Source organism: Lepisma saccharinum, chromosome 3 (genome assembly GCF_977018435.1).
Source record: "Lepisma saccharinum chromosome 3, izLepSacc3.1, whole genome shotgun sequence".
In the NCBI taxonomy this organism is placed as follows: Eukaryota; Metazoa; Arthropoda; class Insecta; order Zygentoma; family Lepismatidae; genus Lepisma; species Lepisma saccharinum.
This window is the reverse complement of record NC_139231.1, coordinates 108,563,981-108,585,708: the sequence shown is the minus strand read 5'-3', so window position 1 is coordinate 108,585,708 and position 21,728 is coordinate 108,563,981. Positions and strand designations below refer to the sequence as shown.

At 36.1% G+C, this 21,728-nt stretch overlaps 2 protein-coding genes across 4 annotated transcripts in view; one reads left to right on the top strand and one right to left on the bottom strand.

Moving 5' to 3' along the window:
• Positions 1–2,916, bottom strand: part of LOC145985295 (C2 domain-containing protein 5) — a 100,888-nt gene extending 97,972 nt beyond the window's left edge. For all 3 annotated transcript variants that reach the window (XM_083119136.1, XM_083119137.1, XM_083119138.1), the window contains exon 1: positions 2,767–2,916. The gene's annotated coding sequence lies outside the window, so the exon portion shown is untranslated. The remainder of the gene's footprint in view (positions 1–2,766) is intronic.
• A 267-nt stretch (positions 2,917–3,183) lies between these two features.
• LOC145985952 (replication factor C subunit 3-like) lies at positions 3,184–20,992 on the top strand. The gene is made up of 7 exons (XM_083120093.1): positions 3,184–3,385; positions 9,844–9,981; positions 11,270–11,435; positions 12,113–12,312; positions 15,171–15,289; positions 18,889–19,057; positions 20,474–20,992. The coding sequence occupies exons 1-7, from the start codon at positions 3,299–3,301 to the stop codon at positions 20,660–20,662; spliced, it is 1,068 nt and encodes a 355-aa protein (XP_082976219.1). The 5' UTR covers positions 3,184–3,298; the 3' UTR covers positions 20,663–20,992.
• Positions 20,993–21,728: the final 736 nt, after the last annotated feature.

Genomic DNA, 21,728 nt, shown 5'->3' with positions numbered 1-21,728 from the left:
TATGCAAGGTATTGTAAGGTATTTTATTTATAAAATGTCGCATAAACTCCTCACAAATTTGCTTCTTTCTGCACAAACTTGATGGCAATTTCCTCCAGGTGGAGAAAAACTCTATTCAGTGTTTCAAATCCCCCAAATTTCAAGTCGAGCAAGCAGAATCTTAAATATCCTTCAAGGTTATTTTTCCAATTTATTATTTCTGTTTGATTGCGTATTATAATAGCGGTTTATAGTTTCTAAGTTCATGGAAAGTGTTAAATTGAAAACCTATCACCGCAGCGTTTTTCGTCTAGTGGAAGGACCTACTCAAAGTTGGCTACTCTCACCTGGAGCTGAAGTGCAATGTTGCTAAGTTTACGATTTCGGGACTTAGAATTCTTTCGGGGCGGTCAAATAAGATGTTGCAAAGTGTACAACATACAACATAATGTGGCCACGGTGGCTCAGTCGGTAATGTGTCTGACATGCTAAAGGTCCCAGGTTCAATCCCCGGCCAGATCAAATCACGGGAACTTTTCTAACGTTGGAAGCAGCCCCGGCGGTTAGGTACAGTTAGGTTAGGCAAACATAGAAAATTAAATTAGGAAAAAAAAATTCACAATGCAACCTTCACACGTCATCTTGTAAAACGACAGTGTGGTTGCTACACTAACAGGGGGTTACATAATCAAACGCATGGAACATTTGATTCACGTAGTCGACGGTAATGGTGGTAAGAGCTATTGTGCATCGGGGATACATTTATGTCAAAAAATACATGATCTACCGGCCGAATAAGTTGATCAATGGGAGAAAACACTTCCACGAGCTTCCAAAAGTGTACAGAAACTCAGTTCCGTAAGTAGTTTCTCCCGTAAATTTGAAGAAATGTGTTTTCACTATTTGCGATTAAAATTAACCGATATGCCATCTGGTGGAATTTTCAGGAAGTACTCTAAGTAGGATACGTTGTGTTGAAGTCGTTTAAAGCATGGGGAATATGCGAGAGAGTAAGGTCTACTGTTCAGGTTTTTTTGTGCTCTAAATCGTTTTATGGGTCAGAACAAATTAAAAGTTTTCATGTGTTTCCACCCTGTGGAATCAAGAAAATGAAATTTGTTAATAAATCAAGAAAAACGTAATTGACAGAAGATTGGTATGGGGGATATAACACTGTAATCCGGAAAGGAAATTACGAAGAATGCACGAGTCCGCTTACTTTATTTTTCGAGAGATAAATATATATTACCATGAAAGTAAAGTTTTAAATTGTACTTTATAAATAAAGCTTATTTTTTTGAAAAAATCATGAAGGGTCTTACCCAATGCGTCCATGTATTACCGGTATTACGTATGTGGGAAATTTGGAACAGGTGCAAGTCGATTAAGAGAGAAGATGAAAATAGTTTGAGAATGAATTAATGTCAAATGTAACCATAAAAAAAAGTGGACATGCTAATGTTACTGTTTCATTCAGTACGATGTCCTTTTTCAGTGAGTATAGCCTGGTCATGAAATCGTGAATATTATTATTAAACCAGCCTTTCTCTTTCGAGAAAGAACTGCGACGATATGTTGGCAATTTTCTCCTGTCCCAGCTTTCCAATTCCTTTATTTTCAAATAATTTCCGAGAACCCCAGTTACAAAAAACGTGCAGATGGTACAGCACTGCTTTGGACAACCAGTGCGTATACATAGTTTCGTCTGCATTTTCCGTGTTATTTTTGCCTATCATAATTAAATGCTTCATTCTCAGTACAGCTTCACGTTTGTTAGAGTACCTGAAATTCACATCGCATTCGCAATATTTAAAAATAATGCGTAATTTAAACGTTTTCTACCATACCAGCCATGACAACGCGCTGCTATTTTGTACTACCGCTGATTGTAAACAAAGATTCATCCTACTTAGAGCGGCCATATTGGAAGCGACACTATCGCTCAGGTGGTAATTTTAATCGCGAATACCATACTGTTACAATATGAAGTATTAATATTTCTAAAGAAAAATATTTTCAACCTTAAACCAAATAGTAGTGTACATTCGTATGGAACAAGGAAGAAAGATGAAATTCATTATGAAAGCAACAGCACATCTAATTTTAAGAAGTTATTACTTTCATGGATATAAATTGTACAATCATTTGCCTAAGAAATTGAAAGACTGTCCACTGAACATAATTAAAAATCAACTTAAAAGTATGCTTATATATCATTGTTTTTATTCGGCTGTGGAATTTTTTCAAGTCAAATTTGATCAATTATCAATTGTTATCTATATTTTGTATTAGTAATGTATAATATGTAATACATTGTAATGTTATACGACGTTTCCTATACCAATCTTGTAATTAGTGTTACATGTATGGCTCTTGCAGGAAATAAATCTATCTATCTATGAACAATGAGTATGGATATGAGAGAAAGTGTTAAAAAGGAATTGAGAGCATAGTGCGAGCACAGTATTTTTATGTTCCATTTTATCTACATCTGTGATATTTCATGCATTACATCTTATACAACAAAATATTCTGCATTTCTGACTTATAAGACAATAAAAAGAAGTCCTACTGCCCTAATTAGAAGTCAGTAATCAGTTTAGTGCCAGTTTTGTTTCAGTGTAAAATAAGTATATACGTACGCAGTAATGTATATACCATGAATATCACGTTTTTTTATAGACTTTGCTGAAAAATATTCAGAAAACAATGGAAAAGTTATTCATAATATGAAATCATATGAATAGAAGGCGCTTGCTAGATTGTCTTTATTTTGTTTATACATACCCCCACTAGACAAATTCTAATTACATATGTCACGTAGTTTTCGGTCGTTGTCGGTATTGACAAAAAATCAGCAAAACGATGCTTTGTCTCTGTTTTCGCAAACATTGAAAAATTGACGTCTTTTTCGCGTAGGTAAGCTGAAACGCAACACTCAGCCTGCACAGATTAGAAATAGCTCAGCCAGGTGTCTCCCTTATCACACAACACTTGACCAACCTTTCGTTCTGACGTCAGACGAAAATAGCCTACGTTGTTAGGTTAGGTTTTGAACGTGTACTTTCATTTTCGGTTGTTGTTAAGGTCACCGGCGATAGGAAACAGGAAACTTTTGACCTTGGTTTTGACGGTCAACACTCAACAACAGCCTCGTTTTTCTCCCCCCCAGAAACACACATACATACATACATAATGACGTCACATTTCGGAGAGAAAGAGTATAATGATTTCTTTCATCTACTGGTGAATACTAAGCGCGGGGAAATTCACGATAAACATTGTGATTTTCTTTCTTTTTTAATAACTAAAGAACAACATGACGCTATGGATCGACAAGCACAGGCCAAATATGCTTTCAAAACTTGATTTTCACAAGGATCAAGCAATTCGCTTGAAAAATCTGGTAGGTATTTGATTTATTTAACATTTTTTTTCCACCGTGGTAAAAATTTACTATCCTTCGGACACCTCTAATTTTTTCGTTTCGTCAATTTTTGACATTCGTACTTACGTATCTTGTTTACTATCCTTCGGACACATTTATTTATTTTATTAAAATTTCGGTAACCACCAAACGTCTCTAATTCCCTTATTTTCGTATTTTTCACATTGATACTTACATATTCTGCATTCGTAAGGATTCTTCTATTTCGCGTTTCGTTTTTTGCACGCAAATAATCTCAATTTTCGAAATATCGAGTATTTTTATTTTGTTCACTTTCGCTTGCGTTATGCGCGATATGGCGGAGAAATATTGACTAACGTAGTCCATGATCAGTGGTTATGCAGTGTTGCAACCTTCTTCATAGAAAAATACCTACTTTCGTGTTACTGATTTTGTATTTTATTCCAGGTTCGAAAACTCCATGAACCATGCACGGCAAGGTTAGGTTAGGAAACAGTTAAATTTGTTTTTCAAAATGATTTTTTTTTCGGGTTCGAAAACCCCACGAACCATTCACGGATAGCCCCATGAACCATTCATGGATAGCCCCACGAACCATTCACAAATAGCCTCACGAACCATTGACGGATAGTCCCACAAACTATTCATAAATAGCTCCACAAACCATTCATAAATAGCCCCACGAACCATGCATGGCAAGGTTAGGTTAGGAAAGATAGTTAAATTTGTTTTTCAAAATTAGAAATTTTTTACGAACCATTCACGGATAGCCCCACGAACCATTCACGGTGGCCGCGGTGGCTCAGTCGGTAACGCATCTGACTACCATGCTCAAGGTCCCGGGTTCGATCCCCGGCCGGTTCAAATCCGGGATCTTTTCTAACGGTGGAAGCGGCCCCGGCACCCACCCAGCATCGAATAACATGGGTACCTAGGGGAAACCCTGAGGGGTAAAGGCGGTCAGGGGCGTGATGCTGATCACATCACCCCCACTCACGACCGGATCAAGAAAGTGTGGGGTGTTATCCCCTATACGCCTTCATGGCGTGGTGCTATGCACAGGGGAACACTTTACCTTTTACCATTCACGGATAGCCCCACGAACCATTCATATATAGCCCCATGAACCATTCATAAATAGCCCCACAAACCATTCATAAATAGCCCCACAAACCATTCATAAATAGCCCCACGAACCATTCATAAATAGCCCCATGAACCATTCACGGATAGCCCCACAAACCATTCATAAATAGCCCCACGAACCATTCATAAATAGCCTTAGAGATACTGGGCGAAAGGGGGAGGTTATAACCCCCATCAACCTCACATTGAGCACGCCACTGATCCTGTGCATGTCATGTTGTCGCAAGTTCGTAATCAGAAATGATGAACAGTAACTCACGTTTATTTATGTTCTAGAACTGTTACACAGTAACAAACCGCGCACTTGGAAACACTGACCGGTTGTGACGTCATGAAACACTCTCAAATATTTGGTTCATGTAGTAGACGGACATCAAGGGAACAGTTTTCGTGCATCGGAGTGACATTAATGTCGAAAATTACATGATTTATCGACAAAAAAATTTCAACGAGGTGAAAACAAACTTCCAAGACCTTCCTAAAGTATAAATAAACCCATTTCGGTAAGTACTTTCTCCTGTAAAATTGAAGAAATACGTTTTGGGGATACGAAAATTTTACCAGAAATTCATTATTTCACCTAAAGAAATGTTCCGCAATGCAGGATAGTATGTTAGCAATGTAAAAAATTGCGAAATAAATTATTGATAGTTGTCTCCGGTATAGTAAAGTAGTACCAGAAATTCAACAACATAAATCCGGCTAGAGTCTAGTTTACGTCCTTCTTGCCTTTTGGTGGTAACCGATGGGAGTTAACAACACTGCATGCTCGTCTTTGTTTCCGTGTTGTGAATGCGTGTTAAAGAAGGGTAAGAGTCTAGTTTACGTCCTTTTCATAAGGAATATGAGTCATATATCGTTTGAAAGGTTATTGTATAAGGAATTCAACAAACTAAATCCCAAGGCGAGGAAAAATTTCCTCAAGGAGAAAAAACGAGGTATAATTTAACAATACAGGGAATTTCTCCAATTTGTTTGAAATTTCGGATACTTACTAATTTGGGTCTCCTAATCATGAATCTGCACTTAAAATTTGGCACTCACGTATAGAAATTCCTGAATTATGGCTAGCCCCACGGACCATTGGCGCGTGGTTAGGTTAGGTTAGGAAACAGTTAAATTTTAGGGTGGTAGTAATATCAGGAATATATATATTTCGTTCTTTAAGTATTCGAAATGGAAAATCTTGTGATAAATAATGAGCAATTGTGCATTGTCAATTGCGATGACTGACCTTATTTTACAAGTTTGACACATGAGCACCAAATTTTAACTTCAGATTCGTGATTAGGAGCTCTAATTTAGTGAGTATGCCGAAATTCAAACAAAATGGAGAAATTCCCGATATTGTAAAATTGCTCCAAAAACGATGTTGTCCGGATATGCGTGATTGAACGTACTGAGGACATTTTTCGATCATGAAGCACATATTTAGGGGTGAAATGAGTGCTAATGGAACCTAACCTAACCTTGTAGGCATGCCTTATCCCTGTGAATGGTTAGTGGGGCTATCGTGAACAGAAAGAGTAAAAAAAAAAGGAGAAGAGATGCCGGCTGCCGCACCACAAACGTGCACCGTGTACGCAAAGAAGCAATCACCATGCAGATAAGGACGTAAAGTAGTCTAGCCAGATGTTGCGAGCATTTGATGACGTAATCCCCCGGTAAGTGTTTCCAAACACACAGTTTTTTCACTATAATGCCCAACCTGAAGCAACCTAACCTTACCGTAATGGTGTGTCGGGCTATCGTGAATGGTTTTTGGGGCTATTCGAGGATGGTTATATGATCCACAATGGTTTTTGGGGCTATTTGTGGATGGTCATACTATCTATACAGAATGGTTTTTTGGGGCTATGCAGGAATTTTTCTGTCAAGAAGGTTGAAACACTGCTTTGCTGTTTGAAACACAACGCTAGTCAAAATTTGCCCGCAATTTTTGCATGTTCAGGAAGCGAAAAAGAACGAACCATAATTACTCGATATTTTGACAATATATACTAATTTCGTTAAAAAAAAAAGCAAAATTCCTTGTTAAACAATCTTTCCCAATGGAGAATAAATAAGTACGAATGTAAACAATTACAGAATAAACTAGTTACAGACGATTCCCAGCTTTAACAGCTTTACCCCTAGATGATATGAGAGTATATGTGTATATAAAGTAAGAGTAAGTAGACATATAATATTAGTGATGATGAAATAATATAAATGTGGCAGTAGCAATATACATAATAACAATAATACATAAAACAGGAAAGAACACTACAATAAATTCTAGAATATTAAATCATTTTTGGGATGGATTTCAAATTATTCTTGTTTGTAGAAGACCATTTCTTTTAACCAAAGTTGAAGTACACTTTTAATTTTTTTAAGAGACACTGTGAGTTTGTTTGAAATTTCTCCACACATTTTGCATCATCTGTTTAGGGCAGAGAGTTTGCTGATTACAACAGGGTGATTTTTTGCGTAAATAAATGACTTCCATCGAATTCTGTCTTTCTTGTTCGTTCTTCGACGAATTACAACAACCATGTGTGTTACAGATTATTCAGGATGTAGAGAGTAGCATGAAAATCACGTAACCGTAGCCTCAAGAACTGTCTATGCCTTTCAAATACGACTCGTATTTTTTTATAATGTATAATCTTTCATAATTAATGCATGTGCAATGCTGTACATACACACACACACAACACTACATTGGGCATGTAAGGCATGTCCTGAAAAGGCACCCAAAAGCCAACCTCACGTCCATGTAATACACCCTGGTAACTCCAGTTGTGAAACTTAACGAGGCTCTGACCCATGGCCCAATGTAATTCTCTGTGGGAATTGTGTTTGTGATTGTCCATTAATCTATTTTATCTTAGCACCATTCAGCCTCATCTTCCCAATTAGCCAAAATGGCAGAAACACGAGGTGAAATAAACTAATTCAATCAATCAAATAACGCATTAATGAACTAAAAGGGAACTTCATTTTTAAATCCCCACTTCAGCGAGATGTTGTTTCAGCCAGATTTATCATACTTCTCTGCATCACTGACATCAAATTGAATACCACCCATTAAATTTCAAAAGTATGAGCTTCCAAAAACAAATCAAGGTCATAATCTCAAGTTCCATATGTTTGGGTACAAGACAATCAATTTAATTTCAAACGTTTTATTTACTTTTTCGTTTGTTTTTTTTTTAGTAGATTTCTTATACTCCTCCAGAATTCCTGCACCCTAGCCTGAAGCCTATTAGTTAATATATATTTTTTACATAGTTGTTGGTAGGTGTCGGTTATGAACTGAAATGTCAAACTTTGTGTCAAAACAATTGACGAACAATGTAGGAATATAGAACCATTCTAATGAAAAGTTGTGTTGTAATATGCATTTTTTTTGTATGAATCTGTTATTTAAGAGTTTTGTTACTAATAAATTCTCCATTCCGAAAGGGTTAATATTTTGATAAGGATAAAGTATAGGCCTGCCTAGTTAGCCACACTTTTTGAAAACAGGTGTAACGCAGGAGCATCCTAGTCACTGTCAGGAAATTCCGTTGGAGCCGTTTACCCACTGTACCCCCTCAAGAATTACGTCGATTTTTTTTTCTTCAGATTTCAATATTTTACGTAATGTGAAAGTGGTTCCAGCTTTAGCAAGGACAAAGTTAAAACCTGCAATTTCGGAATACTTTCGCTGCTTTTTGTTAATAACAAATGTTTGTATGTACAATAAAATAGCGAAAGAACATGCCGAAAATAACTATGAGTATCAAACCTAACAATCCTAACCTAACTACGTAAAATTATAGCTACTGTTGTGGAAAATCGTTTTTGGTGCTATATTCACTTGCGCGAAGCCTTTGGGCTGTTCTGCTACATGTTAAAGTAACACGTTAAGGTAACAGACTTACTTTATTTCACAGTAACACATTTCCGAGAGCTAAAATAAACTGAAAACATTCATAAACAACAAAATCGTCATAAACCATTCAAGATATTTCACTTTCTCTAGTAGGTACAGTGGCCACGGTGGCTCAGTCGGTAACCCGTCTGACTACTATGCTAAAGGTCCCGGGTTCGATCCCAGCTGGTTCAAATCCGGGAACTTTTCTAACGATGAAAGCGGCCCCAGCGCCCACCCAGCATCGAATAGCATGGGTACCTGGGGGATAAAGGCGGTCAGGGGCGTGATGCTGATCACATCACCCCACTCACAACCGGATCAAGAAAGTGTGGGGCGCTACCCCCACACCCCATATACGCCTTCATGCCATGGTGCTATGCACGGGGGAGCACTTTACCTTTTTAGAGGGTACAGAGGGTCAAGAGTACCATTACGTTCAAGCAAGTAGACACTGTAGATTAAACAAATGCCTGTCTGCTACTTTTGACGTATATGTTTCATTGGTTATCACACACCACGTGACCATACACCATTCAGAACATGGTGCAAATACTAAATTAATGAAGTAGATAGCTCAGTGTTGCAATTTGCAACCAACTGGACACAAGAGTGCAGAGAGAGAGTAAAAGGGTGCAGCAAACTAGATGGGGCTACTGAAAAGAATGCTACATAAGATATGAATGCAAAATTGGAGAAGTTGAGACAAGAACAGAATGAGAATTGGATGATTGCTCAAATGTTGCTAAGTGAAGAAGGCTGATGAGGAAAAGACATGAGTCAAAGGCCATGGAAGAACAGAACAAGAAAAGAATGCATGCTGATTAAGTGCAGAAAACTATAGACAATAAAGTTTATTACTAACATATTTTCAGTAAAAACTAAAGACTAACTGAAAATAAAGACAACATATGTTTTGATTTCCCTTTTTTTAAAGGATAGGCACCATTGTTTTTCTCACAAGCAAGCATTATATTTTACTTATGATCCACACCTCAAATCAAGTACTGTGTCCCAACACTTGCATGAGCTTTCTAGCTGTCTGTACATTTCATGTGCATATGCCCTAACATGCTGTTCAGGTACCTTAGTTTGTTAGGTTAGTCACTATGGAATGGCCCATATTTGGTTAGCTTTTTGTTATTTTGACCAGTTGAATCCATTTTTTTTTCATCACTTGACTAGTTCCAACCCCTGTTTCTAGTGGAATAGTAATATTTCTCCTTCTATTAAATATAATGTTGAAACTACTGTAACTATTTGAACAAACAGAAACATTCTACGTGGAAAGGGTGCTTATATGGTTTAGTTATGTTTGTAACATTTTATGAAAAGAGAAATGTTGTAATACATTATACATGGGAATCGCTTGTTATGAACTAATAACATAATATTTTGTTCATGACAGGTTCAGCAAGGTGACTTCCCTCATCTTTTGGTGTATGGTCCATCAGGAGCAGGCAAGAAAACTCGTATTATGTGCATCTTGCGTGAATTATATGGAGGAGGAGTGGAAAGGTTGCGGATGGATCAAATGCACTTCACGGTATATTCAATTTTCTTTTATTCATTGTTCAAGCATATTATGTGGTCAACTGACATCAAAATTCTGACCTTAGGTCATCCACCCCAGGTCTCCCGTGTGCAAGTCAGATGCCCTACCAAAGAACCACCGCATTTCAGAAGAAAAGTCATCTCACTAAGACATTATCATATTTGCTATATAAATACCCCCCTTTTTGTACACATTTTTGAGGAAGTCACTGAATTTACAATTACTTTACAATATTTCAGATATGAAGGAAGCAATATGTAGGTCTGCTTTCAATGAATAACTTACCTAATCTAACTACGAAAGAATACATTTTAATCTTCGCCAATCACCACAAGGAAGCAAGAAAGAAATGGTCTAACTCAGGACAGAGAAAATTCCCAAAAAACAAAGTATTGGCATATAAGATACAACCCTGTTCTGCTAACCTATTTTTATAGGAAGAAAATTGCATCTTATATGCCGGAAATTGTGATGTTTCTTGAGCTAAATTTTTCTTTTTGTGTTTGTACATCGTGGCAATTTTAAAAAGTTGCCATGCAGAGGCTACAAACTTGAGAGCGGCACCAGTCTGCAAATGATTAAAATATTGTATATTTAACATTCATGTATTCTTTTATACTAATGATTGAAAGTAAAATTGTATTATGTGTTTCATTTTGTGAAGATTTTGAAACCCACGACACTGTGCAACTATGTATTTAAATTTCTACAATTTTTTTTTTATCCACCCACAATCAACAGTTGGTACATAGTTATTAGTCAATTGAAATTAGTTATCAGCTGGTAATGGTATGTTTGTTTATTTATCTTGCCTACGACTAAACTGTTGTCACAATTACAATAATAAGAAAAAAGCAAGGTATATCCTGTGTGTATTTTTATGATATATATATATATATATATATATATTGACATCCTGTCCCACACATGCATCTTATATTCCCTATTGCTGGCCTCCGTGTCAGAGTGGTTAGCATATCACGCTACGATGCCAGGGGGCCCTGATTTGAATCCTGGCCTGGACATGGATGTTTGTGAGTGTCCATTCATCAATTTCATCATATCATCACTCATCCCCATCGTCCCAAATTAGCCAAAAGTGGACAAAAAGCTAAATAAAATAAAGCAAATCAATCAATCAATATATTCCCTATTGTCGCTGTCAGATTGGTAAAATTGTTCAAGTCATTTGGTATGCAAAACTGCAATGCATATTTTCTGTATTTTTTAAAGAATGTATTAAACATTCAGATGGGACTGATACTTTGCTGTATTGTAGACACCATCAAAAAAGAAGCTGGACATTATGACAGTGAGCAGTAATTACCATATTGAAGTGAACCCCAGTGATGTTGGAATCTATGATCGGGTAGTGGTTCAGGAACTTATCAAGAACGTTGCACAAACACATCAGCTGGATGCTTCTGGTCAAAGGGAGTTTAAAGGTAATTTCATACATTATTTTGTGTATATGAATGACCATTTTTCATAAGAGGTTTTACCATCTCAATGTTATCCCTCCATCTTTGTCTTGGCCTTCCTACAGGCTTCTTACCATCAGGTTTCCCAACAAGTCCTGTAAACTCTTCTTTCCTCTCCCATTCATGCCACATGGCCTGCCCACCTAAGTCTCCTTGCTTTAATTATTCTAATAATATATCGACATGAATACGAATTATGCAGTTCTAAATTATGAGCCTTCTCCACTCAACTGTTTCCTCATCCCTTTCATGTCCAAGTATTTTTCTAAGGATTTTCAAATACTATTAATTTGTTCCTCTTTTAATGTAAGGGATCAAGTTTCACATCCATATAATACTACAGGCAAAATTATTGTTTTGTATATTTTAACTTAGATGTTATATGAGATGGTATAAGTTTATGAAAAGAAAAGCAGCATGCATTTCCTGAATTAACTCTGTTTTTTATTTCCTTTTTAATATAATTTTCAATCTTAGAAATGTAAGTTTTATATTGATATTTGCCAGCGCAAGAATCTCTTGGCAGATCCGTGTTTAAACACATGAATCAGAGTTCAAGAAGTGAACACTATGGTAACATGGCGAGTTGCAAAGAGTTTTAACTTAAATCACATCTAATTCTAATAAATTTTACCTTACAGTTGTGGTTCTGACTGAAGTTGATCAACTAACTAAAGATGCACAGCATGCCTTGAGAAGGACAATGGAGAAATACATTGCCACCTGCCGATTGATCTTATGCTCTAACTCCACATCAAGGGTGATCCCAGCCATTCAAAGTAGATGCTTAGCCATCCGTGTTCCTGCACCAACCGTGGAAGAAATAACCAAGGTTTTGCAGGTGAGTAGTACATAAGATGACCAATTATAACTCCAATAAGCCTTGTTTCCATGATTATGAAAAACTAAATATGCTGACCAAGGCAGTAATTTATTTTATTAAAAAACATAAACTAACGTAACGTTTCAACCTTCTATCAAGGTCTTCTTCAGACTCTGTATCAAGTACAAAAGTAACCAGATACAACAAGAAGGGTAATATATATACACAAACATTACTCCCTCCAGACTATTTAGAAAGTTGTTTGGAACTTTCTAGCAGATGACTTTCACTTTCCAACTTTACTTTCACCTAAAAGGCTAAACACAATTACTTCCATATAGAATGTGGTTGGACTTTTTAATCTCACACTCTTTTCCCTTCATTTTTCTTCCTTTTCCTCTCCTCTTTTTCTCTTGTCCTTTCCACTCTTTCCAACATCTTCTTCCATTCTTTGTTTAACTTCAGTCCCCCATTCCAGTTCATTGTGTCTTCTTCGCCTTTCTTCTCTATTTCCTTGGCTTCCTTCCATTTTCTCACTAGCATTCTCTTCTCCCTTCCTATCTGCTTAGCCTCATCCCACTCTATGTCATGTCCTGTTTCTCTCGTGTGTTTAAATATTGCATTTCTCTCTCTCTTAAGTCGTGCATCATCCCTATGTTGTTTCAACCTGTCTTTCAGCCTTTTTTTCTTTTCTCCTATGTACACACTCTGACATTCTTTACATTTTACTTCGTAGATAATCCCTTCTTCCTCCTCTTCTCTGTTTTCTTTTTTCTTGTTAGCATTCCTGGCTATTCCTAAGATGCTTCTCCCTCCCTTCCTGTAAGTTTTAATTCCTGCTTTCCTAAGCACTTTGCATATCTTTTCTGTGGTCTTCCCCATACACCTTATTCCAAACCTTCTCTCCTCTTTTTCTTTCTCTTCCAATTCTCCCCTGCCCGTTTTCTTACTTCTTCTGTTTATGTCCAGTCTATCCTGCTTCTCATAGCCATTCTTTTCCAGCTGTTTCCATAGGCTATTTATTTTGCCTTCTTTTTCACATTCTTTCATGCATATTTTCTTGATTCTGTCCTCCATATTCTTTATAAAATTTATTTTTGTCACCTCACTTACATCACTTCTTTTGTGGCAGAATACCCCTGCTGCACACTTCTTCTGATGCCAAGCGGTTTCAATTTCTTGTCCTCTTTTCCTTTTCATCAATATATCTAGATAGCTTAACTTGTCTTCTTCTTCTATTTCAAGTTCCAATAATATCCCTCTTTCTTCATTTTGAATTTCTTTGGCAAAATGTCAACTTTCTAAATAGTCTGGAGGGAGTAATGTTTGTGTATATATATTACCCTTCTTGTTGTATCTGGTTACTTTTGTACTTGATACAGAGTCTGAAGAAGACCTTGATAGAAGGTTGAAACGTTACGTTAGTTTATGTTTTTTAATAAAATAAATTACTGCCTTGGTCAGCATATTTAGTTTTTTCATAAGATGACCATTGTCTGTAGACCGTTCAGGATGGCTGGTCACTAGGGTGTGCAGGACAGAATTTGTTTGGTCGTGACAGGAAAGATTCGCAATTTCCCGACAATGTCTGGAATTTTTCAGGATGGAAAATGTTCAAAATTTCCCAAAGCTCTGGAAATCTTGAATACTACATCATTTTCACCTTGAGTAATTGTTTTTGCATTTCTGGAATAAGAACTAACAATTTCCAATAAGTTCCAGATACTTACAATGCAGAAAAGTTATAGAATTGGCAACCTTTAAAAATGACCCTTCGGTATTTCCTGACTGCTCAGGATCCTGAAAAGTTGAGAAGTCATTTCCCGAAGTTGGGATCAGGACTGGAAATTTTTTTCTGATCCCGGTCCTGACTTTTCAGGATCCCGGCAACCCCCTACTGGTCATTATAGTAATCAGTGCCTTGTTATAGCATTTAATAATTCTCCAAACAAGAAATATTTCGGTTCTATTTTTCTTGTATTTTTATATGCATATGAAGGTATAACTCAAATTACAATACAAGTGCTGGAATGTTTGCCAAAAGCAGTTTTTTTTGGTTTTTTTTTGTTTTTTCTTCTTATAAATGTCAAAGTACAGACTTTTGAAATGCTCAGAAATATTTTAGAAAATTCACAGAATGACAACTGTTTATTGAAGTTTGTTTTATTTTGCATGGACCAGGGATTTCACAGCTTGCATCCCAATACAGGTGCAATTAGAAGAAAAAATGGTTTAGGAAACCCCCACATTAATCCAAAGTGAATAGAAAAATTCCAATATGCAGCACTACCATGTTCCTACTATCATGCCAAGTATAAGATGGTTGAATAATACATGATAAAATCTGAATTTATTTATGAGTTGGCCCAACAGTTTATCAAAGCTATTAATGTGTATTATTCAATAGCAAAAAAGTGCTTGGATTTGCATTCCACAAAAGACCACTCTGGGAAAAAAAACCTACAGCATTGTGGGGAGAATGCTTAAATAATTATCTTATGTGAAATTATGAAAATTTTAAGGAAAACCTGGGTAGATTGACACACTATAGTTGCAACTAAAAAAAAGTACTGTATATTTTAAAATTTGCAAATCAAAGTGCCTCATCCCTAGTAAATAGAAAGTTATAATTAATGGACAGTGTTTTTTAAATTTTTTAATATCTGGTTTCTCTTTCTAAGAGAAAACTTATTCCGGTTACCTGGTTCCATACATTAAAGAGGGTAATGAATATTTCATTAACATTGAATGTTAAGCATTTAGTATTGAACCAGCAGAATATCAGTTATTAGTAAATTTCATGTTTGTGCTTTATCAGTTAAAATTTTCATGTTGGCCAATCCTGTTTAAATGTATGCAAATTATATATTTTGCAGAACGTAACCAAGAAAGAGGGTGTGACTCTGCCTCAAGAACTTGCTGTCCGTATAGCTGAGAAATCAGACAGGAACTTAAGAAGAGCCATTCTATTTTGTGAAATCTGTAAAACTCAACAGTAAGTACCTATATCTGATTGTTTGATTTAATTTATTTTACTTCGCTTTTCTGCCACTTTTGGCTAATCATGAAGATGAGGATGAGTGATGATATGATGGAATTGATAAGGGACACTCCCAAACTGGGATTCGAACCCAAGACCCCTGGCATTGCTGTGTTAACAACTCCACCATGGAGGTCAGCTGCATGTGATCTGTGTTAATCATCTAACAATAGTTGAAATGTAGTTAAAGTAGCTGCAAAGAATGTCTCAATTATCCTGCAAGAAGTGTAATTACCTCTCTTGGAATTATATATCGTATGTAATATGACATGCCAGAATAGAAACTGCGTAGTCATATTGGTATATAAAAAATATTCCCACAAAAGGTACACTAAGCATTATTTAAACAGACATGAATGTTGTTCTACATTTCAATCTCAACATAAAAATATTTCATTTTACAGTTAGATTTTGAATCAAATTTAATATTACATATGTACCACTGGCATATGCAGAGGTGGGGAGCTGAAGGGGCTACAGCCCCCCTCCTCTCTCGAAATGTTCAGAAATTAAAAAGTTCAAATGTAGGCAGTAATGAAGTCGTGAAAAAAACCATAAAAAGAACCACGGTAACCATTTTTGTGCTTGAAACAAATGTTTAAAATTGTAATTGGAGCTCATATCTCATGCAAAGAAAAAACAACAACAGGATATCACCAAAATTGATTTTTGTGATGTACGCTATGATCCAAGCAAATATTTAATCTCACTGATCAATAAAGGTTAGATTCATGGCACTTAACCCACGTTCATATTCAGCCTAAGATATTGGTCCAATTTCAATTAAATTCACATACTCCTTGAATGAGGTGGAAATGTGTTTCGGATTTTGTTTGTATGTGTGAAAATCTTTAACCAGTGACGCATACATGCTTTTGCTTACATTAAAGTTCATCTGACATGTCACCATAAAAAACAACTTTCTTAATCATTAGAGCCCGAAAGTTCTGCCATTTTTTTCATTAAAATAGGCAGGCAAAAAGGCATTTATAATGTAGAAAATAGGCACTAAAAATGAAAGAAAAAGGCAAAATAAACCGAAAAAAGGCACATTTGGAAGTCACTTACTTTTATCTATAATTTCTGGCAAAATTTTAAAAATTAACATTGGGAAGAGCATTTCAATTTTCTCCCATCTTGATTGTTCTCAACATTCATTGATAGTCGTCTGTCAGAGAATGTTTTTCATAATGGAAAATAATCTTTCTACTTCGACAGAAGTTATTGGAGCATACATAAAACAAGCTAATGTAGCTGGACTCATTTCGGTAACAGCATTTTCACCTTTTAGAATATCACAAATTGTTTTCAGTTGTTTGAAGTCCTCATTTGCACTCACTACCCGTTTGCACTTTTCCACAACAGTTGACCCCTTTTCTCCTGGCACTTCCATCATCTGCTGCATAGATTCGTCGAAGATTTTCATGGATGCTATAAGAGTCTCACCTCTTTTTTTCTATCTTTGTAATTGTCTCTGGCAATTCACCATAATGTGCAAAAATAAACGACAGTTCATTCTTCAGTTCTGAATAGCACAGGTGTTTTTTTCACTTCACGAATTGAAGCCGCTTCATTTTCTGGAAGAACCTCACTGATTTTTTCAAGGTTGTTAGCATAATACCGTGCGTTCATTTCGATCTTCGGCCGAGAGATCGGGAGAAGCGTGGCGGGCGGCGCTGACGGAGATGCCAACATTTGCGGCCTGTAATGCCCGCTTATTTTTATGGACATATGCAGACATTTATATAAATATTGCAAAACGAGCACTAACCTTTGTTATAAGAGTACGGTTTTAATTTTTGTACCTTAGTGGCTGTATGTGCCGATGATTTTGACACGCCCATCTCCTGTGAAACACGGCGTAGAGGTTTGTTTGGAGAACGTTCTAACACTGCACCAATTTCATCGAGTTTTGCTTCGGTTAGAATCACTCGTTTTTGCTTAGGTGTTTTAAAATTTAACAATCCAGTTTATCGTAATTTAAGGACAAGATGTCTAACCGTATCTCTATGTGGAGGTGAAACGCTTGGGAATTTATGTACAAATTGCCTACACTCTTCCCGACACGAGTCTTTTCACGTAAGTGTCATACATAAAAATTCTTTGTTCTAAAGTGAAACTTGAGCTGGCATTCCAATCGTCTCACTGACACAACACACACACACACTGCAATAACACAAGTAACGACAAGTAACCAAGAATAACACTCTTGCGCACAGTACGAAATTAACACGCTCTTGGTATACATCTGCTCGCCACTATATTCACAGCTCTGTCTTAATCTAGTCGTGAAGGAACAAAAACTCGAGCTCGGAGATTTCGGATTGCAAGGAAGCTCACGAAAACGATTGACTTTTGACGGAAGAACTTTTGCGTGTTATAACACAGGTTTGTGCTCGTTTTGCAATATTTATATAAATGTCTGCATTAGTCCATAAAAATAAGCGGGCATTACAGGCCGCAAATGTCGGCATCTCCGTGAGCGCCGCCCGCCACGCTTCTCCCGATCTCTCGGCTGCAGATCGAAATGAACGCACTGTATATAGCTGCTGATATCCAGGTTCCCCATCTCGTCAAGACTGGTTGCGGAGGTAAACTAAGCTCAGGCGCAACTTCCTGAAATTTTCGGGTTTGAGAAGGAGATTTCAGAAATATCTTCTTTGTGTTCGAAATCAACCTGTCCACTTCTGGGTGCAACACTCTAACTTCTTCGGCGATTCTATGCATTGGGTCTGTTGTTTTTTTTAGCAGAAAGTTCATGTGTGTGATACAGCCATAGCACAGGGTTCTCAATGGCCTAGAAATCCCACAAAGTCAAGGAATTTTGTAAAAATTCTCGAAAATGGGGGAAAATCGGGGAACATAAAATATTATTGGTGAATTTTGATTTTTCACATATTTGAAAATGTAAAATCAACAGGTGTTTTGTATTTGAAAGGAAATGTAGTTGTAGCCATTAATTTCATGTTTGCACTCTAAAAATGTAGCTTTAAACAAGAGTTGTAAACACCATAAACATTCTAGAGTTGTCTAGAAATGTACAGTCAACGGCAAAGATAATGGCAGGCAAATTGTCCACCACTATTTTCGTTACTTTTTTATTCTAGCTCCTGTGTTGTTTTAAGGAATGAAACTATGTTGGTTCGAAGCAGGCATTGTTCTTTGCTTATTGAAGTCATTTTTTTTCAATTCATTGTCATCATGTCATGTAATTCAGACCGATTGAAAATGGTGGTGGACAATTCACCTTCTGTTTCTGTCACCGTTGGGTGTACTACATATGCCTTGAAAGTCAAAGAATTTTATTTAATGACAAATGGGTAGGAACCATGTAATATTAAATAGTGAATAAAAAAGATTAAAATTTATGTTGGTAGTTGATCAGTTATTTTTTTAATCTGATAAAATAAGTACATCCCAACTAGCAGTAATTAAGATTACCACTATCAGTTCCTATTTAATTACTAAATACAGTGCTGGATTTATTGTTTTCTTCATTTTAGTAATATAATGATTTGAGATGTTATAGTGATTCTTTACTTTGTACTTTCCAGATATCCACTTCAACCCAACCAGAATGTGCCTTTGCATGATTGGCAGAGGTATATACAAGAAACTGCACGGCTAATTTTGTCAGAACAGACACCTCAAAAGCTGGCAGATGTTCGTGCAAGATTATACGAGCTTCTCATACATTGTATACCAACCGATATTATTTTCAAGGTACGTAGTATATTAAGTTATAATGTTGTAAATGTTAGTAATCATGTTAGTACATATTGTTATATTCTATTATGTATTACATCTTAAGGAGTCTTAATGAAACAGATCACTATCAAATTCAAATTACATGTAAAACTAGGGTCAAACTTATACTTCTTACTCAACTGGCCAAGTAAAGCATTTCAGGCAATATCTGGGAATGAGAAACATGGTGTGAAATAAATATGATGGAAAGAAGTACACACTTATCCATGAGTCTGTTTTTTTTTTTGGTATTCTGTTTCTAGGAAGAATAAGCGAGTACTTTCTATACATTTATCAGTAAATAAATTTAAACCAATATCGGCATCAGCTGGACCCTAATCATAAGTGAATCTAAGAAAACTTTTAAGCACAAGTCAGGTATATTAAAACTAGACTATACTACATCGGACCACTTTCGCTTGAAAATACTCGATCGTACCGCACTCGTAGTGGAATGATTGACAACATTCTGTATTTCAGAGCCTAATAAGAAGCATTGGAAACATAAAACCTATACATGGAAGGAAACCACTGTATGCAATTACAATTCTAAATAATAATTCCGTATATTATTATGTAAGGATCAAATACAATATATATGAAAGTATGCAATATCTACAGACCGAAACATAAAATGGATACACATGCTGACAGAGCTGCCTAAGCAATTACAAATATTGTATCACAGTCCCACAAGTATGTGTACATCATTGTTCACTTACCGAAAAGGATAATCATATTCGGCAAAATAATAAAATGCAGTTATAACAAGAATCTTCCATGGTTATAACATTCAATCGAACATCATATTAATGTGACATAAAATGTCAGTGTAGGTAGTTTCAGCCCATAATCATCTATTTCATTTTCACATGTCTCGGTAAGAAATACAAAACTACATTTTAACATGGAGGTGATGACTATGTTCACTTGTTTTTTCATTTCACTTCGTCTTTTACTTCACGATCCTCTTGAAGGCCCACTACCATAGACAAATTACAGAAATAACGTGTATTAGTAGGGTTCGAGAGTTCGAGTGTATTTCCCTCGTTCAGTCGTTTTTCGCTCGATCGGAAGAACTATCAATTCTGTGTGCCATCTAGCGTTGCCCGTGCAAACTATTTGCCGCTCGAGCGAAAAATGCTCATTGCAGCACTCTAATTAAAATGGTATGTAGTTGAAAATGCAAGATATATATATTGTAGCACCTAAAACAATTTTGAACTTGCTACAATGTTAATGTTAAGAATGCTAACCATTATGCTGTGCAGAAAAATGATGATTCATCTTGCGAGAAGACATAAATGAAATATAATGTAAAGTAATTAGATATTAAAGAACTAACGTAATTGTAGCAAGAATTAATGTGATTTTCTTATTTTTTGTTTTTAGCTGCTCCTGAAAGCACTCATTGAGAATTGTGATGATCAGCTGAAAGTTGAGACCACTCAACTTGCTGCAATGTATGAACATAGACTTCATCAAGGAAACAAGCCTATCTACCATATGGAGGCATTTATTGCAAAGTTCATGCTTATCTACAAGAAGTTCTTAGATGAATCTCTGGGTGATGTATTCTAAAATGTATTCACACATTGATTGTTCAAGAAATCTCGTACTATCATGATCATTCCTTGTGCCTCTGGAAATGTGAACAGTGGTGTGCAATTTTAAGTGAAAATAATGTTAAACTATGATTTAAAAAATAATGATTTCCAGTGTTTTGTGATTTACTGATTTTGCCAATGCCGATATAAAGTCGTAAATGTTGTTTGAATAACGTTAAGGGTTCATAACCTTCTTAATGTTTGTAACGAGGTGACTTCTATGGGTTTTACCTTTATTTTATGAAACCAGAACATATGAACTGTGTATTTATATTCATAAAAATAATAAAATGGCTGAATTGTGCACTACATTATAGGTTATTTATAGGTATACTAGCAGAGTGGGGCTGAGGTGATACACTGCTTATACTTTTACAATTCCCAGTGATATCGATATGTGGAAACTGGAACACTCAAAGTAGTTCACAATATGAATAAACTTTAAAATGTAAGTTTTCCATTGGAACTATATCATAGTAGTTTACCCATGTTGCTTTAAAATAGTCATAATTTCACATGAGAATCATTCAGTCACAATCCATTTCTCCCCACAATTATGCAGTGTTCATAATTTGCAGGATATACAGAATCCTTGATTGTTGTGTGACATTTTTGCTGACTCCGCGAGACATATGGACTGTGGAAAATTATTGGTAATTAAATTCCAACCAATATCAGGATCAGCCCAGTCCTAATATGTATAAACCAATATGCCCCAATGCAACATTGCTTTCCGTGGCTACCTAACTACAAACCTATACATTGGACATAAAGCATAGAACATCTTACCTGGGGAAAGGATCCAACATCACAAGACACTGCCAATATAAGAAATATATATCTTGCTTTCATATATGTAATTGTATTACTTTGGGAAAAAAAGTAAAGTGTTCCCCTGCGCTTAGCACCATGCCATGAAGGTGTATAGGGGGTGTGGGGGTAACGTATTATTTTGAATATTAATTTAAAAAAGCTGGAAACAAAACTTCTAAAAATATGAGCGAAAGATCCATATCAACTGGATTTAAAGTTGTGGAGTT

Coding starts and splice junctions, on each gene's coding strand:
- LOC145985952 (XM_083120093.1), top strand. CDS start 3,299: ATGACGCTATGGATCGACAAGCACAGGCCAAATATGCTTTCAAAACTT. Junction 9,982..11,269: donor TGGATCAAATGCACTTCACG/GTATATTCAATT, acceptor GCTGTATTGTAG/ACACCATCAAAAAAGAAGCT. Junction 12,313..15,170: donor AAATAACCAAGGTTTTGCAG/GTGAGTAGTACA, acceptor TATATTTTGCAG/AACGTAACCAAGAAAGAGGG.